The sequence below is a fragment of the Berghia stephanieae genome, chromosome 6 (assembly GCF_034508935.2).
Source record: "Berghia stephanieae isolate SIO BIC M18660-M18661 chromosome 6, UCSD_Bste_1.3, whole genome shotgun sequence".
Lineage (NCBI taxonomy): Eukaryota > Metazoa > Mollusca > Gastropoda > Nudibranchia > Aeolidiidae > Berghia > Berghia stephanieae.
This window is the reverse complement of record NC_088365.1, coordinates 64,960,216-64,979,218: the sequence shown is the minus strand read 5'-3', so window position 1 is coordinate 64,979,218 and position 19,003 is coordinate 64,960,216. Positions and strand designations below refer to the sequence as shown.

Here is a 19,003-nt window from a genome sequence, read left to right as displayed (position 1 = left end):
TGTCTCATCCAGACTCAAGCTCAGGGTCCCAAAATGTTTACAAGCCATTATAAAACAAAAAAAATAACAGTACATAAGGAAAACAAATATAATCACCCAAAACTATAACTATCCATTTGACGACAATTCCCCCTCAGTCAAGGACTCCAGCAAGGGCCGGGACAAAACCAAGCAATCCCATTCCGAGACAAAGACAGAAAGCAACTCAGGGATAGAAGACACAGCAAGCGGCCTCTTGATCTTTTGATATTTTTTTATATAGTGCAACATCCACTAAACACGCTCAAAGCACCTCCTGGTCACCATGGGAGGTCAAAGGTTCCCACCCAGCTAGTAAAGTTGCAAACCTGACTAATACTTCATTGAATGTTTAAGAATTCCTATGAAATAAGAGATAGAGAAATCCTGACAACAATGATAGTTTATAAAAATTGATTAAAAAAAAAAAAATAAAGTAAAACCCACAATAAAAAAAACAACAAATAAATAAATAAATTTGAAAAAAAATAAAATAAATAAATTTTTAAAAACCCAAATATTTTAACACATTAAAAATTAAAAACAAAAAACCCAATAACGTTTGCCTTAAATTTGCATTACGATCTGTACAAGATGATATAATAAGATATGGCCATGCAGCAAAAAATTGAACATGATAATAGTCATCTCATTACTATATTATATATACATCAATACTAATTCATATTATAGTAAACTTGGTCAATATAAGATATATAATACATGAATTATTATTTTATATAGTTCTATCATCATTAGTACAATTCAATAAATGAGCCATAACGAATATTATGACAATGCAACAGCAACGGATATTATTGTGGTACGGCGACTAAGTGGTTTGTTTTAAAGATAATATTGCGGTGCGTGGAACACTTTAAACTCTCAAGTTCACCAGGATTGAAAATTGAACAAATAAATTTTTATTTTTGTGATTTTCCATTCATATGAACTCGAGAGAGTTAAGTCATTTCAGCATCAGTAAGAAAGAAAGAAAAAAAATTGGATTGTTAAACAATTCTAAATTTGGGTTGCGGGCTTAGTCTAATATTAACTCTCTCAAGTTCATATGTATTTATGTATGGAAAATCGAACAACTTTGTTCAATGAGAGTTAAGAGAAAGGGGGAAAACCAAATTTTTGTTTAAAGATTCTTTCAAAGAATGAATGACTTTGGGATGAAACCCCCCCCCCCCCCCCCCCCCCCCAATAACTTGGCAAGCGGCCTGATAAAACAATAAAATTATATGATAAAAACGATAGAACTTTGTAAATTAATTAATTACTTAGCCTAACTAAAACTAAAACTACAAGCCCTTCTATGATTTATCAATACTATGACTTGTCAAATTTCATGCACAACAACAGTCTCAATAATAGATTAAAATATATGATAAAAACGACTGCCATTCAAGATTTCCATCCAAAATGTCTCAATCTTATCATGGTGTCAGATAATACGTTTCCAACAAAAACTGTTAAAAAGGCCTTATCATGCTAGAGAAATCAGACAAAAGAAAAAAAAAATCCCGCTTTAAAAGGAAGGCAACAAAAAAAATAAAAATAAAATAAAAATGATAATGAATTTTTCAACTGTAATATTGAAGACAAAGTGAAACAACTACCAAATCCTTCCTATTTCCACCTTTAAAGAAAACGAGTTGCCTACTTTAAAAAGAAACAAAAACAAAAATAAAACAAAAACCCCAAAAAACAAGTATTGGCAGCTCTACATTAATCTTGCTATTCCACTTAAGTTGTTACACTTATACTTATCCTACCTGATTATCAATAGTCCAGACTCAATACAGGGATTTCCTTTGCTAAAATAAAAAAAGTCTTGTGAAGTCCATATTTTATGAAAATATTAAGTGTAAATTTTAAATAATAATCAACTGGAATCTCGCCTAAATCATAGAAAAGGATGCGTAATATCCATCTAGTTTCCCCTTAACTCTTGCGTTAAAAAAAATCAATACTTTCTTCTTTTAAAAATCAACTCACCAATACCGACCAAAGTCAGTCGGAAAATATATTTTTTAAAAGCCAAGTTTCCCAGTTTTTTAGGACATTGCTGATAATAACACAGTCATCATTTGAATGCTATATAAATAATAGATCGATTTAGGTTATAATACTATATAATAAATATTATGCAATGCTACCATGAGCAGAAGGGTGTGTTGTTAAGCGCGTTGTCTGTTAATACAAACTGAGATGACAACATTGATGATTATCAAGCGAAGAGATGATGGATGTGTAAAATGATGATAATAATAATAATACACAGGAAAATAATATAAATAGGTATGACTGAACAACAACAACAACAACAACAATAATATTCATAACAACAAGAGCAGCAATGATAAAAATAAAAACTCTGCATTGGTTCAATTGTCATTCCCCTCCACTCTTCGTAATCAAGAAGATGATGATAATGATGGCGGTGATAATGGTGGTGGTTGTCTGACAACACGAAGATCCTTTTGGCGGTGAAAACACAGAAATACAAAAACTGTCTCCTGAATTGTACATAAAACGTAATCCAATAAACAAGCTGCATCGTCAATGTGAATCAGAAATAACTTATGACTTAAGTGACAAATTGTGACCCACCATCTCTATCCGGTACTATGTCGGGGTTTGTTTTGATTTGTTTGTTTTTACGCTCTTGAGTTCACCCTCATTGAAAATCGAACAAATCGAATGCTAGGAACGAAATAGGATAGAGTCAAAAAAGTATAGATTTACAACTGAAAGCACGCGAGAAAAAGTATGACAAAGGGGAATTGTTAAAATAGGGGACAGATGTAGATTCCAAGAGCCCACTATCTGTGTTCTTTAGTTTGAAATCACCAAAATATCTCATCCAGAAACAAACACAGGTCCCCGCTAAGAGGAACACACTCAAATGTTTACAAATCATCTTATATGTGATGGAAAAAAAATACAGTGCATAACAGAGAAATGATTTTAAGGGAAAAAAATATATCATCTTCCAAAACTCTAACCATACATTTGAGTGTTTCCCTCCCAGCTAGCGCCAGATCAAAACCAAGTAATCTCATTCCAAGACAAAGACAGAAAGCAAGTTGGAAAACAGACATAGGGGGATAAAAGACACAGAAAGTACCTCCCTGCCAATGTATGGGAGGTCAGGAACCCTTCCCAGTATGTTGTGGGAAAAACCAGATGACCAGAAGTGAATTTAAAGTCAAAATGATCAAAGATATGTGCCATATTTACTTTACAGCTCCTTAATTCACTCAATAGAGAGAAAGATAAAGGGAGTAAATGTGACTCATATATAAGGGAACTACACAAAACAAACGTTTCGGCCTTTTTCAAGTAAACATGAAATTTACTCCCTTTATCTTTCTCTCCATTTTATTGACTCATTTAGGCACCGTTAGCTTTTGGTTTAACTCACTCAACCCCAAATCCTCAACCTCCCTTATGTTCAAACCCCCTTTGAAATATTATTTGAGTAATTTTCAAAATTGAAAAAGAAAAAAAAAAAAAAAAAAAAAACCAAACAAAAAAACAAAACAAAAAAAAAAAACAATTAAAAATACTCATTTACTCAACCTAAAAAGGAAATTGGTGTTTACATAATAGTTTTATTCGACTACCATTAACGTGTAAAAACTAATAACAATAAATTCAATAATACGCCTAAAATCTATCTCAGAAAAATGTAAACAATGATGGGGTAAAAATAACTGGAGCCAAATATTGAGATGGTCGGTGTTAGGGTTGAGTGAGTGAGTGAGTTAAGTCTTTAAATACTTTCTTTTGAATAAAACAACCCCCCCCCCCCCCCCCCCCCCCCCCCCCCAAAAAAAAAACAAACAAACAAAAGTTGAGACAAATGTCAATATTTCTGGCAAAAAATCCAAATTTTCACAATCTAAAAACCATCCCGAAGTAATTCCGTTTTAAGACGATGGGCCACAGATAGTTTTTGGGATGATGATGAATATCGTGTCAATGATACAACTAGATCCCAACAACAACAACAACAAAAAATAAATGTGAAAAAGCGTGTCATTCCATTCCCGAAATTAACAAACAAAAACCAATATAACGGCTTTAAAAAAAAGGACAAAATACTAAACATGGAATGTTACGGGCTCACAACTCTTCTTCAGCCAACAAAAACAAACAAAAAAAAAACCCCAATGAAATCATAAATGTATTATTAAAAAACCAGATCAACGGCATCAATGTTTTATGTTTTCATTGATTTTTTTGTTGTTGGCTGAAGAAGGGTTTTGAGCCCACAACGTTCCATGTTTGGTATTTTGTTCTATATTATTTTTTTTAAAAAGCTGTTTTATTCATTTTTGTTTATAATTTTTTGACAGTCCACACCGTCCAGCCGTTTAGAATCCCATCCATCCAATTCCCACGAAGATCCTCTGTAAGAGATCTATTTCACAAACTATTGGTACCATTCAAAAAATATCAAATAAGATATCATATTAGGGAGAGTAATGTACTTCTATTCACTTTGTTTTTCATCAGTTTGTTTTTGCATTTTCTTTGTTATTCAAAATTCAGAACATACGAACTCCATAGTTTGTTCTTGAGACTTTCAAACACACTCCATCATGCGTTTTAAATATTTGTCTCTAATTTAGACTCTCCAGTATCCGCATTCACGTAACTGTTTCTGCTATTCATTTCGTTCAAGAAAGTCGATTCCAGTTCTTTCAATTCTCTTTCTAATCCGCCGGCGACGGGGGAGGATGGAGCACTGGTATTGTTTTTATGATTGGGACTATTACTGTCGTCGCTTGCATTTGTTGTGGTGGTGGTTGTGGTAGTAGGGGTGGAAGGAGCGTTGTCGGCGTTGTAAGAAGAGTTGTTGTTGTCGCCGGTGACACCACCACCACCACCACCACTGGCAATGGTGCTGGATCTGGGCAGACCAGCCGGGTTTGTGGGGTGGGAGGAATTGGCTGCTCTAGGGAGGGTCCCGTTTTGCTGGTTGTGGTGATGATTGTGATGGTTGTTGGTGTTGTTGTGGTTGTTGAGGCTGAAGTGGTGATGATTGTGGTGGTGGTGGTTGTGGGAGTTGTTGGTGGACGAATTATTCGTGTTGCTCATGTGTCGGCACAGGGCTGCTATGGCTTTGTGCAGGAAGAAGAAGTCCTCCTGAATACGAAATAGAAAATTAGAGGGAATAATTTAATCTCAATAACAAGTCAACTAGGAGAGGAGAGGGAGGGGGGGGGGGGGGGGGGGGGGGGGGGGGGGGGAGGGGTGGGAAGAAATAGATTATATATAATAAATAAAATTACAAGAAAACTGCTTTTAAACTTTGTGACATTGCAAAGTTGTCCTTCAGAGCCATTGGGCCCATGGAGCTGGAGGAGTTTATCCTGGTTTCTATAGCGTGAAACGGACAATAGCAATTGCTTGCTATCCTTTGGATAGGACGCTAGTAAGTGAATCTCAAAGTACATCTAACAGATTCAGCTACCCATTCACTACTGGATAGACAGGGGGGGGGGGGGGGGGGGGGGGGGGAGGGGGGGAACGTGTGTGTGTGTCAGAGAAAAAAATCTTGACTGCACCCGGGATTGATCTCGGTCCCTTTGCGTGTGAAGCGAGTGCTCTACCAACTGAGCTATCAGGACCCCTTGTGATATTGCAAACAACAAACTAAATGCCATGATCCTTGCCTTTGATTAAACATGATAAAAATCTGACCGAGGAAGACAAAGGTAAATAATATTTTTTAAAGACCTAAAAATTTTTTTTTAATTTTCAATTCATCATTATTTTTTACCTCAGTGCCCAGAATGCCTGGTCGTTTATAGTGGTAGAGTTTGGCAAGCTGGTAGAAATCAGCACACTGCTCCGATAGGACCTGATCCCTCAGTGTCCACAGAGCACAGAACGCACCAGCAGCTGTCCCACCAAATCTGAAGGAGAGAAAATAAAATGTTGAGATTTTTAATGTTGTTAATATCAATATCAGGTTTTTTTTTTTAATCGATTAATTTCTCTTCAAAAGCATTTGCTGTTCGAGATAAATGTTTCCTTTATCTAGTAACACTTATTATAAAAAAAAATAATAACAAAAACAAAATTCCCTTTATTCATCTCCAAGAGGAAATTTGTCTCCAGGGAGGACCTGTCAAGTACTATGAAAAATTGGTAGAAATACGAATTTTTGGCTCCAGCTACAGAAAAACATTCACTTCCTTGACTCAATGAATCTTGTTGAAAAGGAAAGTTTAGAACCTATAGTCAGGACTTTTGGAGCATTTTTGGATTATGCTAAGGGCAAATAGTTTATTTCTAAAGCTATTAAAGCGAATTTTTCTTTTTCCCCATGGAAACTACGAATTTTTGAAATTTTAAGTTGGCAGCTCTGGTCTAGGGTCTATTCCAAGGAAAGGACTGGAATAACCCAGACATCAGCTGCAGTGCAGCGTCGCAAAGTAAGCTAGGGCTAGGTGACTTGCTCAAGGCCACACAACGAGGTGGGTAGTCGAACTTAGTATCTTTTGGGTACAAAGCAAAGACCGTACGGCCAAGCCACGCTGGCCGATATTGTACGAGGATTAATCAAATATACTATATTGCCTTGATTATCAAGGAATGAAAGGGCTGATTCTCATGAAATTTTCCACACATTAATTGGAGGCAAAAGAAAATGAATAGAAAGAGAAAAATATATGAATCATAAGGAGGAAAGAAACAATCACTATGAAAAGATATCACCATCATATGTTTTATGTCATGATGAACTCAGGACCTTCCGATCTGAAGGAGAGTGACATACCATAAGACCACATAAGCCGCACAAAACGAGTTCTATTCTCTTGTAGATAAAAAAAACCAAACAAACCAACAAATGTGTGGCTGGCTGAGAAACCAGGAAAAATGCACAAATTCATTGATGGAGTTATGTGTGCAGTGGTGTAGACCACATCTTTCTGATCATTTACCACTTTAAATTTTCTTTCTATGTCCATTAGAACCCAAGTTATGTACTTTTTTTCTGAATAAAATTTGTTGCTATGGGAAACACTTTATTTTCGACTTTGGCTCATATTATCTCAAATCGAAGCTTGCTGCATCTTCCCGGGTTTTCTCAGCCAGCCTCACAAATGATAAATCAACGGTTCTTACTGATCTATGACAACGACAGGTCCACACTCCTTGGAGGTGATGTAGTCGTGGGCTGCAGCAATGACGTCAAAGACACGGTGAAGCTCACCACAGCCAGCTGGCCAGTCTTTGACACAGATGATGCGTGTCATCAGCGTGTAGTCGTACTGAGGATGGAGAATAGAAACGGATGGTTAGAAGGTTTGACACAGATGATGCGTGTCATCAGCGTGTAGTCGTACTGAGGATGGAGAATAGAAACGGATGGTTAGAAGGTTTGACACAGATGATGCGTGTCATCAGCGTGTAGTCGTACTGAGGATGGAGAATAGAAACGGATGGTTAGAAGGTTTGACACAGATGATGCGTGTCATCAGAGTGTAGTCGTACTGAGGATGGAGAATAAGGAAAGGATGGTTGGAAAGTTGGAGGCGATGCCAATGATGAGTGACGATTAATGCTGCTAATGATGACTCTTGACTTTAATAATACTAATAATAGTATTTGTAGTAGATGTCGTAGACATAGTAGTAGTAGTAGTAGTAGTAGTAGTAGAAGAAAAAGTAGTCATAGCAGTAGTGATAGTAGAAGTAGTTGTGGTAGTAGTAGAAGCAAAAGTAGTAGTAGTAGTAGTGGTAGTAGTGGTAGTAGAGGTAGTAGTAGTAAGTAGTAGTAGTAGTAGTAGTAGTAGTAGTAGTAGTAGTAGTAGTAGTAGTAGTAGTAGTAGTAGTAGTAGTAGTAGTAGTAGTAGTAGTAGTAGTAGTAGTAGTAGTAGTAGTAGTAGTAGTAGTAGTAGTAGTAGTAGTAGTAGAAGATTGTATGGCCGATTTTTCAGTAACAGGCGTTTTAGAGGGAAGCCGGAGCGATTTTTTGAAGTAATCAGTCAAACGGACTTGGTTACAAGTGGTTGGTAGGGAGTTCCAAAGTCGGATGCTGGAAGGAAGAAAGAGCAAAAATGGTTTGATCTTGAGTTAATTCATTTTTATTTTATTTTAAAAAAACAGTCCATGGCTTCTAGCAGGTCAGTATGACTTTCACCCGAATTTGGCCAATTTTTTGGCTCCCAAATAATATAAATCATATACTGCTTAACTCTCTCCTTACCAGCTATTTTTAGAAATTCCCAGAAAATTCACACCCAACCAGAACAAAAATAGACTTTTCTTACTCAAACACAAAAAAGTAACAAGTTAGCTCTACAACACAGTGTTTAGTATTTCTAGCTGTTATCAAAGAATTTTTTTTTAATTTGTGATGTACGAGAGAAATCAGAATGAGAAAATTGTTGGTTACATCGTAACGAATGTGACGATTTTCCTGAGGTAAGGAGAGGGTTAAACCTGTATGAGAGGCAAGTGTACAAAATGGATAAAGGCTACCTGAATGGAGTCCAGGATAAACTCGTAGGTGGTAAACCCTTGGTCCTCATCCACATTGGGACCTTCCTTCATGGCCAGACGGAAATTGCCAGCGTCCACCTCAGTTGAACTTTCCTTGGGCGGCCAGAACTGTTTGTAATTCTAGGGTGGAAAAAGAGGAAGGGGGGAAGGACAAAAGGAAGTGAATAGAAATCAGTTGGATAGAATAATGATAATGATGATGATGATGATCATGATGTTGATGATGGTGATGATAATGACAACTATGATGATAATGATTATGATGATGTTGATGAAATTAACTATGATGATGACAACTATGATGATGATGACGATGATGAAATTAAATATGATGACGATGGTGACAATTATGATAATGATGATGATAATGATAACTTTTGATGATGATGACAACAACAATGAAGATGATGATAGTGACAATGACTATGATGAAAGATGATGAAGACACCTAAAATGAGTTTGATGACGGTGGTGGTGATGATAATAATGATAAAAAAAGATGATGTTACCATATTTCTGCCTGAAAAACAGAAATTATGACACTAATATAAAAAAAAAAAGTGCCAACATGGAAAACAGAAAGAAAAGAAAAAAAAAAAAAAACAAAACAAAAAAGAAAGACAGAAAAAAAGAAAGGAAGGAAGGAAGGCAGCAGGAAGGAAGGAAAGAAGGAAGGAAAGAAAAGAAAAGAAAAGAAAAGAAAGAAAGAAAGAGAGAACAAAAAAGAAAAAGGAAAACCAAAAGCCAATAAAGACATAAAATAAAGCGTATGGGTTAAACGTTGCCAACCTTGTCATCAATGGGGCAGAGGACCACGATGACAGTGCTGTTCCTGTCCCAGACCATCCTCCAGAAATCCTCCACTGTACTGTCCATCGGGTACTGGGTGACCACAAACTCACCAGACCTTTCATAACCCTGAAAAACAAAGAATGAAAAAAAAGAAGAATGAAGGAGTGTTGGAGAGTGATTTCGGGGACTTGCCAAAGTGAAAGCCGAGCTGCTAGAGTAGAGGAACAGAATAATTTAGAAAAAGTGAGTGGAGCAGGCACTTATGTTGATAGCAACAAGAGATGAAGTGAGTAGGAAAGTGCCGGAAGACAATAGAGAATAACAATTTTGCGGTGGTGATGGGGGGTTTGAACCCGCGACCTTACTGGTACAACAACTCCGCCTAGCCGGGAAGAGCATGACTCTACCGTATGAGCTATCCAGGATCGTGACCCCTTTTCTGAGTGCTGAACTCCAGTAAAAAGACATTATGTACTTACTTTTTTTCCATTTAGCAGGTGATAGGAAAATATAGACTGAGGGTTTATAACATACTTCCTTACTTACTTACTTACTGTCCAGTGTCGTCCTCATTGACGTTGGCTGCCTGCACTCTGCGATGACAAATGTCTGCCCCTTCCTTTTGTCAGTTGACAGTATCGTATAACTTATAACATACTAAATTCCGTAAATATACGGAAAATTGGCAACCTTGATTTATTTTATGAAATGACTGCATCCCTCTCACCTGTAGGTATGACGCATTGATATAGTCCGATCCTTCCACCCCAGGTCTGGCTGGCAAGAGGACACGTTTGAGGTTGACAGGGAGTAGTGCTCCCTCCCTGTTCTTGTCGACGTTACAGGCACGGTGGGCGGCGTACTGGTCTGCCTCATTGGGATGGTAACTCGTCACCAACTGGGTAGGGAGAGGACAGATTGATCATATGTTTTTTTGAAAAGGGTTTAAAGGCGCTTGCGACACAACTAGGTCATTTCAGCACTAGTAAAAAGGAAGAAATTAAGGAGCAGGCACCGGTGTCAGATAAAGAACTGTGTATGAAAGGTGCTTGTATTTTTCTGGCACCTTTCATACATTATTCAGTTCCTTAAAAAGGAAGAAAATGGGATACTAAAAAAATTTTTCTATATCCATGATTAAAAGCACAGAAGACAAGTAAGAGAAAGGGGAATGGTACCAATAGGGATTAGATGTAGATTCTGCCGATCGCACATGGGAATGGAGACAGATTTGAATAGGTTTGAGAGTTTCTTATGACAAAAAATGGCAGCTTCTCAGACTGGTTCAGAACTATTTTCTGTTCTCGTAAGTATATTTGATATATAGTATTAGTATTCAATATATATGAAAGTATTTTTTTTTAAAATCTTAAGTCAGTGAAAAGCCTTAAAGGACTTACTGATTTTAAATCAGATTTTATTAAGAAAATATACATTATCTTTTTATTTTCAAATGATTACTTTTATATTTTGTCATTTTTAATAGTTGTTGTTATGTATAAACGATCTATGCATAATATATATTTTTACTGACAAAAAAAACAATGTATTAATTAATTTATTCATTCATTCATTCCGTTCTATTTTCTTCTTCTTCCTTTAAAGTCTGTAACATCCATTTTGAAGATTCCACAGACCACATTGAGTATAGTTTGAGACCACCTAAAAGTCTCATCCAGTCACAAGCACAGGATCCCAAAAAGAGGAACACACTCAAATGCTTACATTATACATTCAAAACAACAAACATAACAACACATAACAGAGAGATGATTTGCAAGGAAAAAAAATATCATCTCCCAAAAACTTTAACTATACATCTGACTGTTTCCAGTTCAGCCAAGGATTCTTGACAAGGGTAAGGACAAGACCAAGTAATCTCATTCCATGACAAAGACAAAAAGCAAGTTGGAAAAAAGACATATCTAGGGGTATAGAAGACACAGTAAGTGATAATTGATTGGTCTACCTGGAATTGTTTACTGAGCAGGGTTGTTTTGGTGATGGACTGCAATAGCTGGTCATTGGGAGGCTGTTCTAGTTGAGACAGGTAGTCTGTCATCATCTCCTCCTTAACCTCTGTGGTCCCGCCCCCGAGTAGGTATTCCACTAACACGGAGTGGATGAAAATGTATTGGTCCTGAGAGGAGAAATTAAAAATAAAGAATGAATGAAAAATAAATATAAATAAACAGATAAGTAAACAAATAAATAAATAAATTTATAAAAAAGAAAAAATAAATAAATTTATAAAAAAGAAAAAATAAATAAATTAATTTAAAAAAAAAAAAGACAAGGATTTTTCTTCATTTTCAAAACTAACATGGTACGATTTCAAGAATAAGCAACGATATGTTTACAACAGGACAATTTTAGTCTAAAACATTTTGGGCATTTCACATAATGAAAGCTATCATATGTCGCAAAATTCATGACTGTCCACAAAAGTCTTTTACCCTCTCCTTACCAACTGTCATAAAATCATCACATTCGTTACAATACAATTTTTTCCAATTCAGACTTGTTTTATTATAAATAACAAAATTTGAAGAATAATCTTTGTTATATTTAACAAGAACTTAAATGTTGTTGTCATGATATTGTTTACTGTTTAGAGATAGTTCTATTTGTCACTTTATGTTTGTAGTTGATCTGTGTCTGTACTGTATTGTCTAACTCTTTGTGTTTTAATTTCTTTCCAGATCATGCCGATTTAAATGTTGAAGAAAGCCTATATTCTGCATGGCAATCATTCGAGCTACTTTCTAGCTTCACAACAGTTGTATTGTAAAGCTTGTTTTGCTGAACAAAATTGTGTATAAAATGTAATTAATGCTTTTATTTCAGTAGTCCTTCAGATCCATAGGCCCATGGAGCTGGAGTTTATCCTAGTTTCTATAGAGTGAAATGGACTATAGCAATTGCTTGCTACCCTTTAGATAGGTGACTAGTCTATCGCAAAGTACTTTCTGCCAGATCTATCAGATCCAGCTACCCAATTAGTGTTGGGTGGACAGGAGGGGTCAGAAAAAATCTCGACTGCACCAGGGGATCAATCTCAGTCCCTTTGCTTGTGAAGCGAGTGCTCTACCAACTGAGCTAACAGGGCCCCCAATTGCTTTTAGATTTGGGTTTTAAAAATTCAAATTGTGTGTTGGGTCGATATGACATTTCAATAAAAATCTTGAAAATGGATGCTAACCGGAGAGCAGAGCTGCCTACTTTTGAAATTTCAAAAATTCGTAGTTTCCAAGGGAAAAAGAAGAAAAATTAAGTTTAAATAGCTTTAGAATAAGCAATTTGCTGTCAGCATGGTCCAAAAGTTTTCCAAAGACATAAATATAGGTTCTAAGGAGCTAAACTTTCCTTTTCAACAAGATTTTTTGAGTCAAAGAGACTAATACAGCTCTGTAGTTGGAGCCAAAAATTTGTATTTCTACGAATTTTTCATAGCACTAGGCAGATCTGGGAGAGTTAAGAAATAATAACAAGAGTTCCCGTTACTGTAAACATGAATGTCTTCCCCCTGATGATATAATATAGATAGAACGAAGATGAGATCACTCAGGTTTTTGTTATTATTTTTTGCCATTCACGTTTATGAGTAATTTTCTCTAAACTGTATTAACCAGACTATAAATGTTCAAGGTTACACATATTTTTCTGTATTGATCCGTTATACTTTCGGATAGCAATGTTGTGAGCTTCCTAGCCGAGGGCATACTATCTATAGACTAGTCTGTCTGGCCACTCACCTCGGTTTGCACCAGGTAGTTTCTCTGCCTTCGAATGTTCTGTGTGAAGCCAGGAATGTTGATGGTTCTCCTGTCTTGGATCTGGCCTATCATACTGTCTATCAGGATATATGTCCCCGTGCGACCCACACCAGCACTGGAGATTGCATGCATTTAATGGGTGATGGTGATGATTGTGGTGATGGTGATGAATGGATAAAAGAATGAATGAATGATGATAATGATGACGGTAATGATAAAGGTGATGATTGTCGTGATGTTGATAATGAACAGATGAATGGGTTGGGGGTAGGGGTAGGGGTGGTAAACATGCATTAAATGGGTGATGGTGATGATTGTGGTGATGATGGTGACGATGATGAATGGATAAATGAATGAATGATGATAATGATAAAGGTGATGATTGTCATGATGTTCATAATGAACAGATGAATGAATTAATGAATAATGATGACGATGATAAAAGCGATGATGATGAAGAAAATGAAAATGAAAACACGACTAAATTGAACTGTTTTGGATGAGTATTTCTATAAACCCTTGATCTACCTTTCCATGTTTTGTAATTTGTATCACAATGTACATAATTATCTAACTCCAGAAGAACACAGTAAAGAAAGTCTAGACGAAATCCTGTGTTTGAAATAAAGCATTTTTGTTTGTTTTCTTTTCTTTTTTTTTTTTTTCCCCCAACTTTCTTTTGTTTTGTCTTTTCTATACCATATTCATTTAATAACTTATTGGTGTTATTATCAACTGCCATCATTATGAAATCACATTCTGGCCACGTCTGGATTTTAAAGTCAAAAGCAGCATTCCGAGTGGTTTGTTTGTTTTTGTTTTGTTTTTACTAGAATCAATTTTGTTCCAAGAAAATATCAATTTTGAGTGATGATCAGAGTTTAAAATATTCTGGGCTAAAAAACCAAAACAAAATAAATAAATTTAAAAAATTTCATTTAACATTTATTTTGGGAATCGTGAAAAAGTAATGAAAAGAAAGATGACAGGTCTTCTCCAGCAAAAACACTGAATGGTGTACACACCAAAAAAGGAAACAGGTTTTCCTTTTTGTTCCTCCTAGCGTATAGTTGAGTCCTTGGAGAAGGGTTTTTACTCACACATTATCTCACCGTACTCGAGTGGAAAATGATTAGCTACTTGGCTGTTAACAGTGTTGTCTCTATCGAAAATTAAAAAAAAAAGAAAAAGAATAGTAACGTCGCCTAGCAGGTGTCATGTCTCATCCTCCATGTTAAGTATTGCTGTTAACTAAGGACCCCTTGAAAAGCACCCCTTTGAGCATGTTTAATGGATATTGCGCTATATATATATATTTTTTTTTTTTTTAAAAAGGTCAATCACTAGTGCTTATATATATATATATATATATATATATATATATATATATATATATATATATATATATATATTATATATATATATATATATATATATTATATATATATATATATATATATATATATTATATATATATATAAATAAGCACTAGTGATTGACCTTTTTTTAAAAACCTACCTGCAATGAACAATAATTGGACCAGAATCTGGCCCACTGTGAGCGGCTGACTTCTGTACAAAGTCCAAGACGGGTAGAGAGTAGTCTGGGACGCCGTGATCCGGCCACTCTGTGTAGTGGTAATGATAGACTGTCCTCTCACTTGTACCTTTCATTGAATGTCTCTGTTGGAAACACATTAAAAAAAAAAACACACACACACACATATCATATAGGTCAATTTGGGTTAAATAAATGGGTTATGTAAGAATAGACATGGATTTGGAGTGAGTCATGTAATGGTTAGTTGTAATTTTTTCGAAAGCCATCAGACTTTTTCAAAATTTCTTAATTGCTCTTTATAATTTATGCGCCAATTTGATTCAATAGTCTGATGTCACGTCGCCCAGCAACGGTGGCCCTCAAGGTTCTCAACAAAGAAAATTAGTACTTTTTATTCTTCATGCTGGCTAGAACTTTTCATATGTCTTGTGATCAGAATGTGTAAAAGTCAAAACATGATCAGATTTATAATGTTTTTTTCTTTCTGGATACGCTTTTATGCTCGTCAGAGAAATATTTCATAAGGGGGTCTGCCTTTGTTCTGATAGTTTAGAGCCAGTTACTAAGTTACCATGCGTCATTACGAGGGAAGTGACGTTATGACTGTTGAAGCGTATTGTCTGCATAAAGAATGTGCATTATCATTCTTCTTCTTCTTCTTATTATTATTATTATTATTTTTACAATATTAGTAGTCTAGTGTATTCTGAACCAACACATGACCTCCAAACAGTTCAATAGGATACACAGACTTCGTAGTTTTAGGAGATATAAAATAGAGGTAACTTTAATTAACTTTATAGATCAACAATTCACCCTTTCAATGATGAAATAACAATTCAAAATCCTTAAAAATCATGTAGTCTGGCATCAACTTTCATTTCTAATAAGCTTTAATGACCTAAAGATGCTCATCAAGTTCTGAAATTGGAGCCAAAATTATCTGCCAATTTTTTCACACTAGTATGCAGGTCTGGATATAATTCAAGAAATGAAAGATAAACAAAGGGAGATAAGAATACAAAATATACAGCCAACTATTTAAGGTTACAATACTGATTTTTGTTCACAGAAAATATTTATTCCAAAAGTTGATATATTATAATAATGTTAAAACAGATTGAACAATCCATTTAAAAACAAAACAAACAACAACAAAACAAAAAAAAAGAAAAGAAAACCCAACAAAAAAAACATTGAAAAAAATTTACCCCAAACATGCCTCATAGGAAACCATTAAAATTGTTCAATGGCTGATTTTCCTCAACTATCCATGATTTTAGTATTTTTCTTTTTTTTTGTTTGTTTGTTTTGGTAAAGAACTAAAGTGCATATATTTGGAGGTCTGATAAACGAACGCACAATTATGGGCTGGTTTTAACATTGTTGTTATGGAAAAACTGGAGTTGGTTTTGAATTATTTCCATTAAAATAATATAAAATACAACAATTGGGTTATCAGACCTGCAAGTAAGTACACGTCGTAAAGCACCAACCCAGCCATACTACTACAGAAATCGTAAATTAAAGAAAAAGTTTTGATGGGAAAATGACAAGAAATGAACACATCAATGATATTGGATTCAAGACTGTGCATAATGACAACAACAGCATTAGACAAAAATGTAAATAACCGCTTCAAAAAAGAACAAATTACCAAAACACAGAATGTTTCGGGCTCAAAACCCTTCCTCAGCCAACAACAACAACAACAAAAAAACAACAATTGAAGCATTAATACATTACTTTAAAACCCTGATAGATGTCAGAGAAAAAAATATTAACACATCCTTTCTGTATAAGATCTTGGAATGTCATGAATTTTCTGCCGTCCATCTGGGTTTTTAACCAATCTATTTGTGTTTTAATTGTTTTCTTGTTGTTGGCCAGAGCTGCCTATTTGAAATTTCAAAAATCCGTAGTTTCCAAAGGAAAAAAAAAAAAGAAAAACAGAAAAATCCACTTTAAATTGCGTTAAAAATAAATAATTTGCTCTTCAGCATGATCTCCAAAAATGCTCCAAAGTCCTGAATATTGGTTCGAGGAACTAAACTTTCATTTTCAATAAGATTTATTGAGTCAAAGAGGAGAATTGCAGTTCTGTGGGCTGGAGCCCAAAATTCGTATTTTAAAGAATTTTTCATAGTACTAGGCAGGTCTGTTGTTGGCTGAAAAAGGGTTTTGAGCCTGAAACGTTCTATGTTCGGTATTTAAAATTTTTTTTACAATCAACACCTTCTAGCAGCTTAGAATCACTTTGACAATTGTATTAGAATGCATGCTTTAATGGAGTGTAAGCTGAATCCCCCCCAAAAAAAGGGAGTCCTTCTGAGCCATTTGGCCGATGGAGCCAGAGTTTATCTTGGTTTCTATAGCGTGAAACTCGTGAAACCCTTCCCTTGCCAGCCCCGAGGCAGGCTGATTTGGCCTTTATTTTTTCTAGTATTTTTCTTTCTGCTTTGTCTTCATTCACACTTTTTCTGTTTGAAAAATATATAACAAAAGATCAATGTATTAATGGTGTTTTTTAAAAAAGTCATTCAGAGCCATTGAGCCAATGGAGCCAGAGTTTATCCCAGTTTCTTGTATTTTACTTTCTTGGTTTATCTGGCAATGTTTCATTCACACTTTTTCAAATCTGTATCTTACACAAGGCGCCCGCCCGCACCCTAATTTGTCAATTGTATAAAACAACCATTTCCTCAACCTTTTATACTAGTGACCATGCAAGCACCTGTTACAAATAAAATTTATTCTTAGCACAAGCATAATGGTCATTGCTCTGTTAGAAATTGGACGTACACAAAATGTGGAAAATGAAACGGAGGGAGGGAGGGAGGGAGGGAGCAAGAAGGGGGTGGTTTATCAGTGAATAGGTTGTACGCAGAGTGAAAGAAAGTGGTAGAGAAAAAAAAAAGTAGTCCCATGGAGACAGAGTTTATCTACAGCATGAAAAGAATGGAGAATAACAATTGCTTGTTACCCTTTTTATATGACGCCAGTCGATCGCAAAGTACTTTCCATCAGATCTAACTGACCTAGCTATCCAATCACTGCTGGGTGGAAAGGGGGGGGGGGGGGGGGGGGTCGGGGTCAGAAAAAAAAGATCTCACTTAACCCAGGATTGAACTTGGTCCCTTTGCATGTGAAGAGAGTGCTCTATAAACTGAGCTATTGGGACCCCCGAGTGAAATAAAGAGTGAGACGTTATTATCAAGTTTGAACTAAGAGAAAAATGTAATTGATCAGAGCTGCCAACCAACGTCAACCATTTGAAATGATTTATCATATTTTTCCCAATTTATGGTCATTTTCTCTTTTTTTTCCGAAAAAAAATTCGTATTTTCATCATGTTGAAAAATCCAAAACATGAAAATTTTACTCTCTCCTTATCAGCCATTTTTAGAATTTCCCCCAAAAATTCACACCCACCCAACATAAAAATAGACGTTTCTTACTCAAACAAAAAAGTAACAAGTGCAATCCATACAGAATGTTGTTCAGCAAAATGATGTCTACAATACAGTGTTTAGTATTTATAGCTGTAATCAAAGCATTTCTTTACATTTTGTGATGTAAAAGAGAAATCAGAATGAGAAAATTGTAGGTTACATTGTAACGAATGTGACGATTTGCCTAAGGTTGGTAACGAGAGGGTTAACATTGACCGAATTTATGGAGACTGATCAAGCGTGTAGAGGGTGGGCATATCCTATAATTCCTATGACAATCATTTGCATGGTGAATGAGATTCTCATCTAAGAGGAGACAGATTTTTAATGACCTTCATCTCTTCCACTTTTATCATCCCACCCCACCCCATCCCCCCCTTTTTTTTTTGTAACAAACTCTGACTCTCTGCATTCAGCATATTTTAGTCAACATTCCCGTAATATTATCATATTTTGGCCCTAAAAGCGAATCATATTATGAGAAATCATACTGGTTGGCAAGCCTGAATAGTTTGAAACTGGTACGAAACTGTAGGTGCTGACTGCATGGTTATATGACAGGCATTGAGCAAATAAGTCCCTATTATCTAAATGTAAAAAGAGGTGGACAAGACAACATCAACAGGCATGACAAAGTCCAAATATCAATTTTGATTTTTTTTTTTTACAGGAGGAAATTCCATATACAGGCACCACTTCAATGACTATTAGCAAATTTACTTGGTAGCTCATCTTCGATTAGTTTTGTTTATCCAAACAAACATAATAGAAACAAATTGACTTCTACCAAGCTACTAGAATAACGAGTTTTCATCATTTTCATGATTTGAAAATTTTCAGTTGATTGAAAGTTGTGCGGCCATCTTGATTAGTT

General features: G+C 35.5%; 1 protein-coding gene across 15 annotated transcripts in view; it reads right to left on the bottom strand.

The window, feature by feature from the left end:
- Positions 1–4,364: 4,364 nt before the first annotated feature.
- LOC144975456 (putative receptor-type tyrosine-protein phosphatase mosPTP-1) overlaps positions 4,365–19,003 on the bottom strand; it is a 102,144-nt gene continuing 87,505 nt past the window's right edge. For 14 of the 15 annotated variants that reach the window (XM_078919551.1, XM_078919537.1, XM_078919542.1 and 11 more), the window contains 9 exons: positions 14,636–14,799; positions 13,097–13,232; positions 11,311–11,481; positions 10,069–10,239; positions 9,339–9,467; positions 8,529–8,669; positions 7,171–7,316; positions 5,819–5,954; positions 4,549–5,181 (listed from right to left, as the gene is read on the bottom strand). In XM_078919551.1, the coding sequence (XP_078775677.1) occupies positions 4,642–5,181; positions 5,819–5,954; positions 7,171–7,316; positions 8,529–8,669; positions 9,339–9,467; positions 10,069–10,239; positions 11,311–11,481; positions 13,097–13,232; positions 14,636–14,799 (1,734 nt within the window). In that variant the 3' untranslated portion in view covers positions 4,549–4,641. Of the gene's footprint in view, positions 5,182–5,818; positions 5,955–7,170; positions 7,317–8,528; positions 8,670–9,338; positions 9,468–10,068; positions 10,240–11,310; positions 11,482–13,096; positions 13,233–14,635; positions 14,800–19,003 lie in introns of all 15 variants that reach the window. The other variant, XM_078919548.1, reaches the window with a different exon arrangement.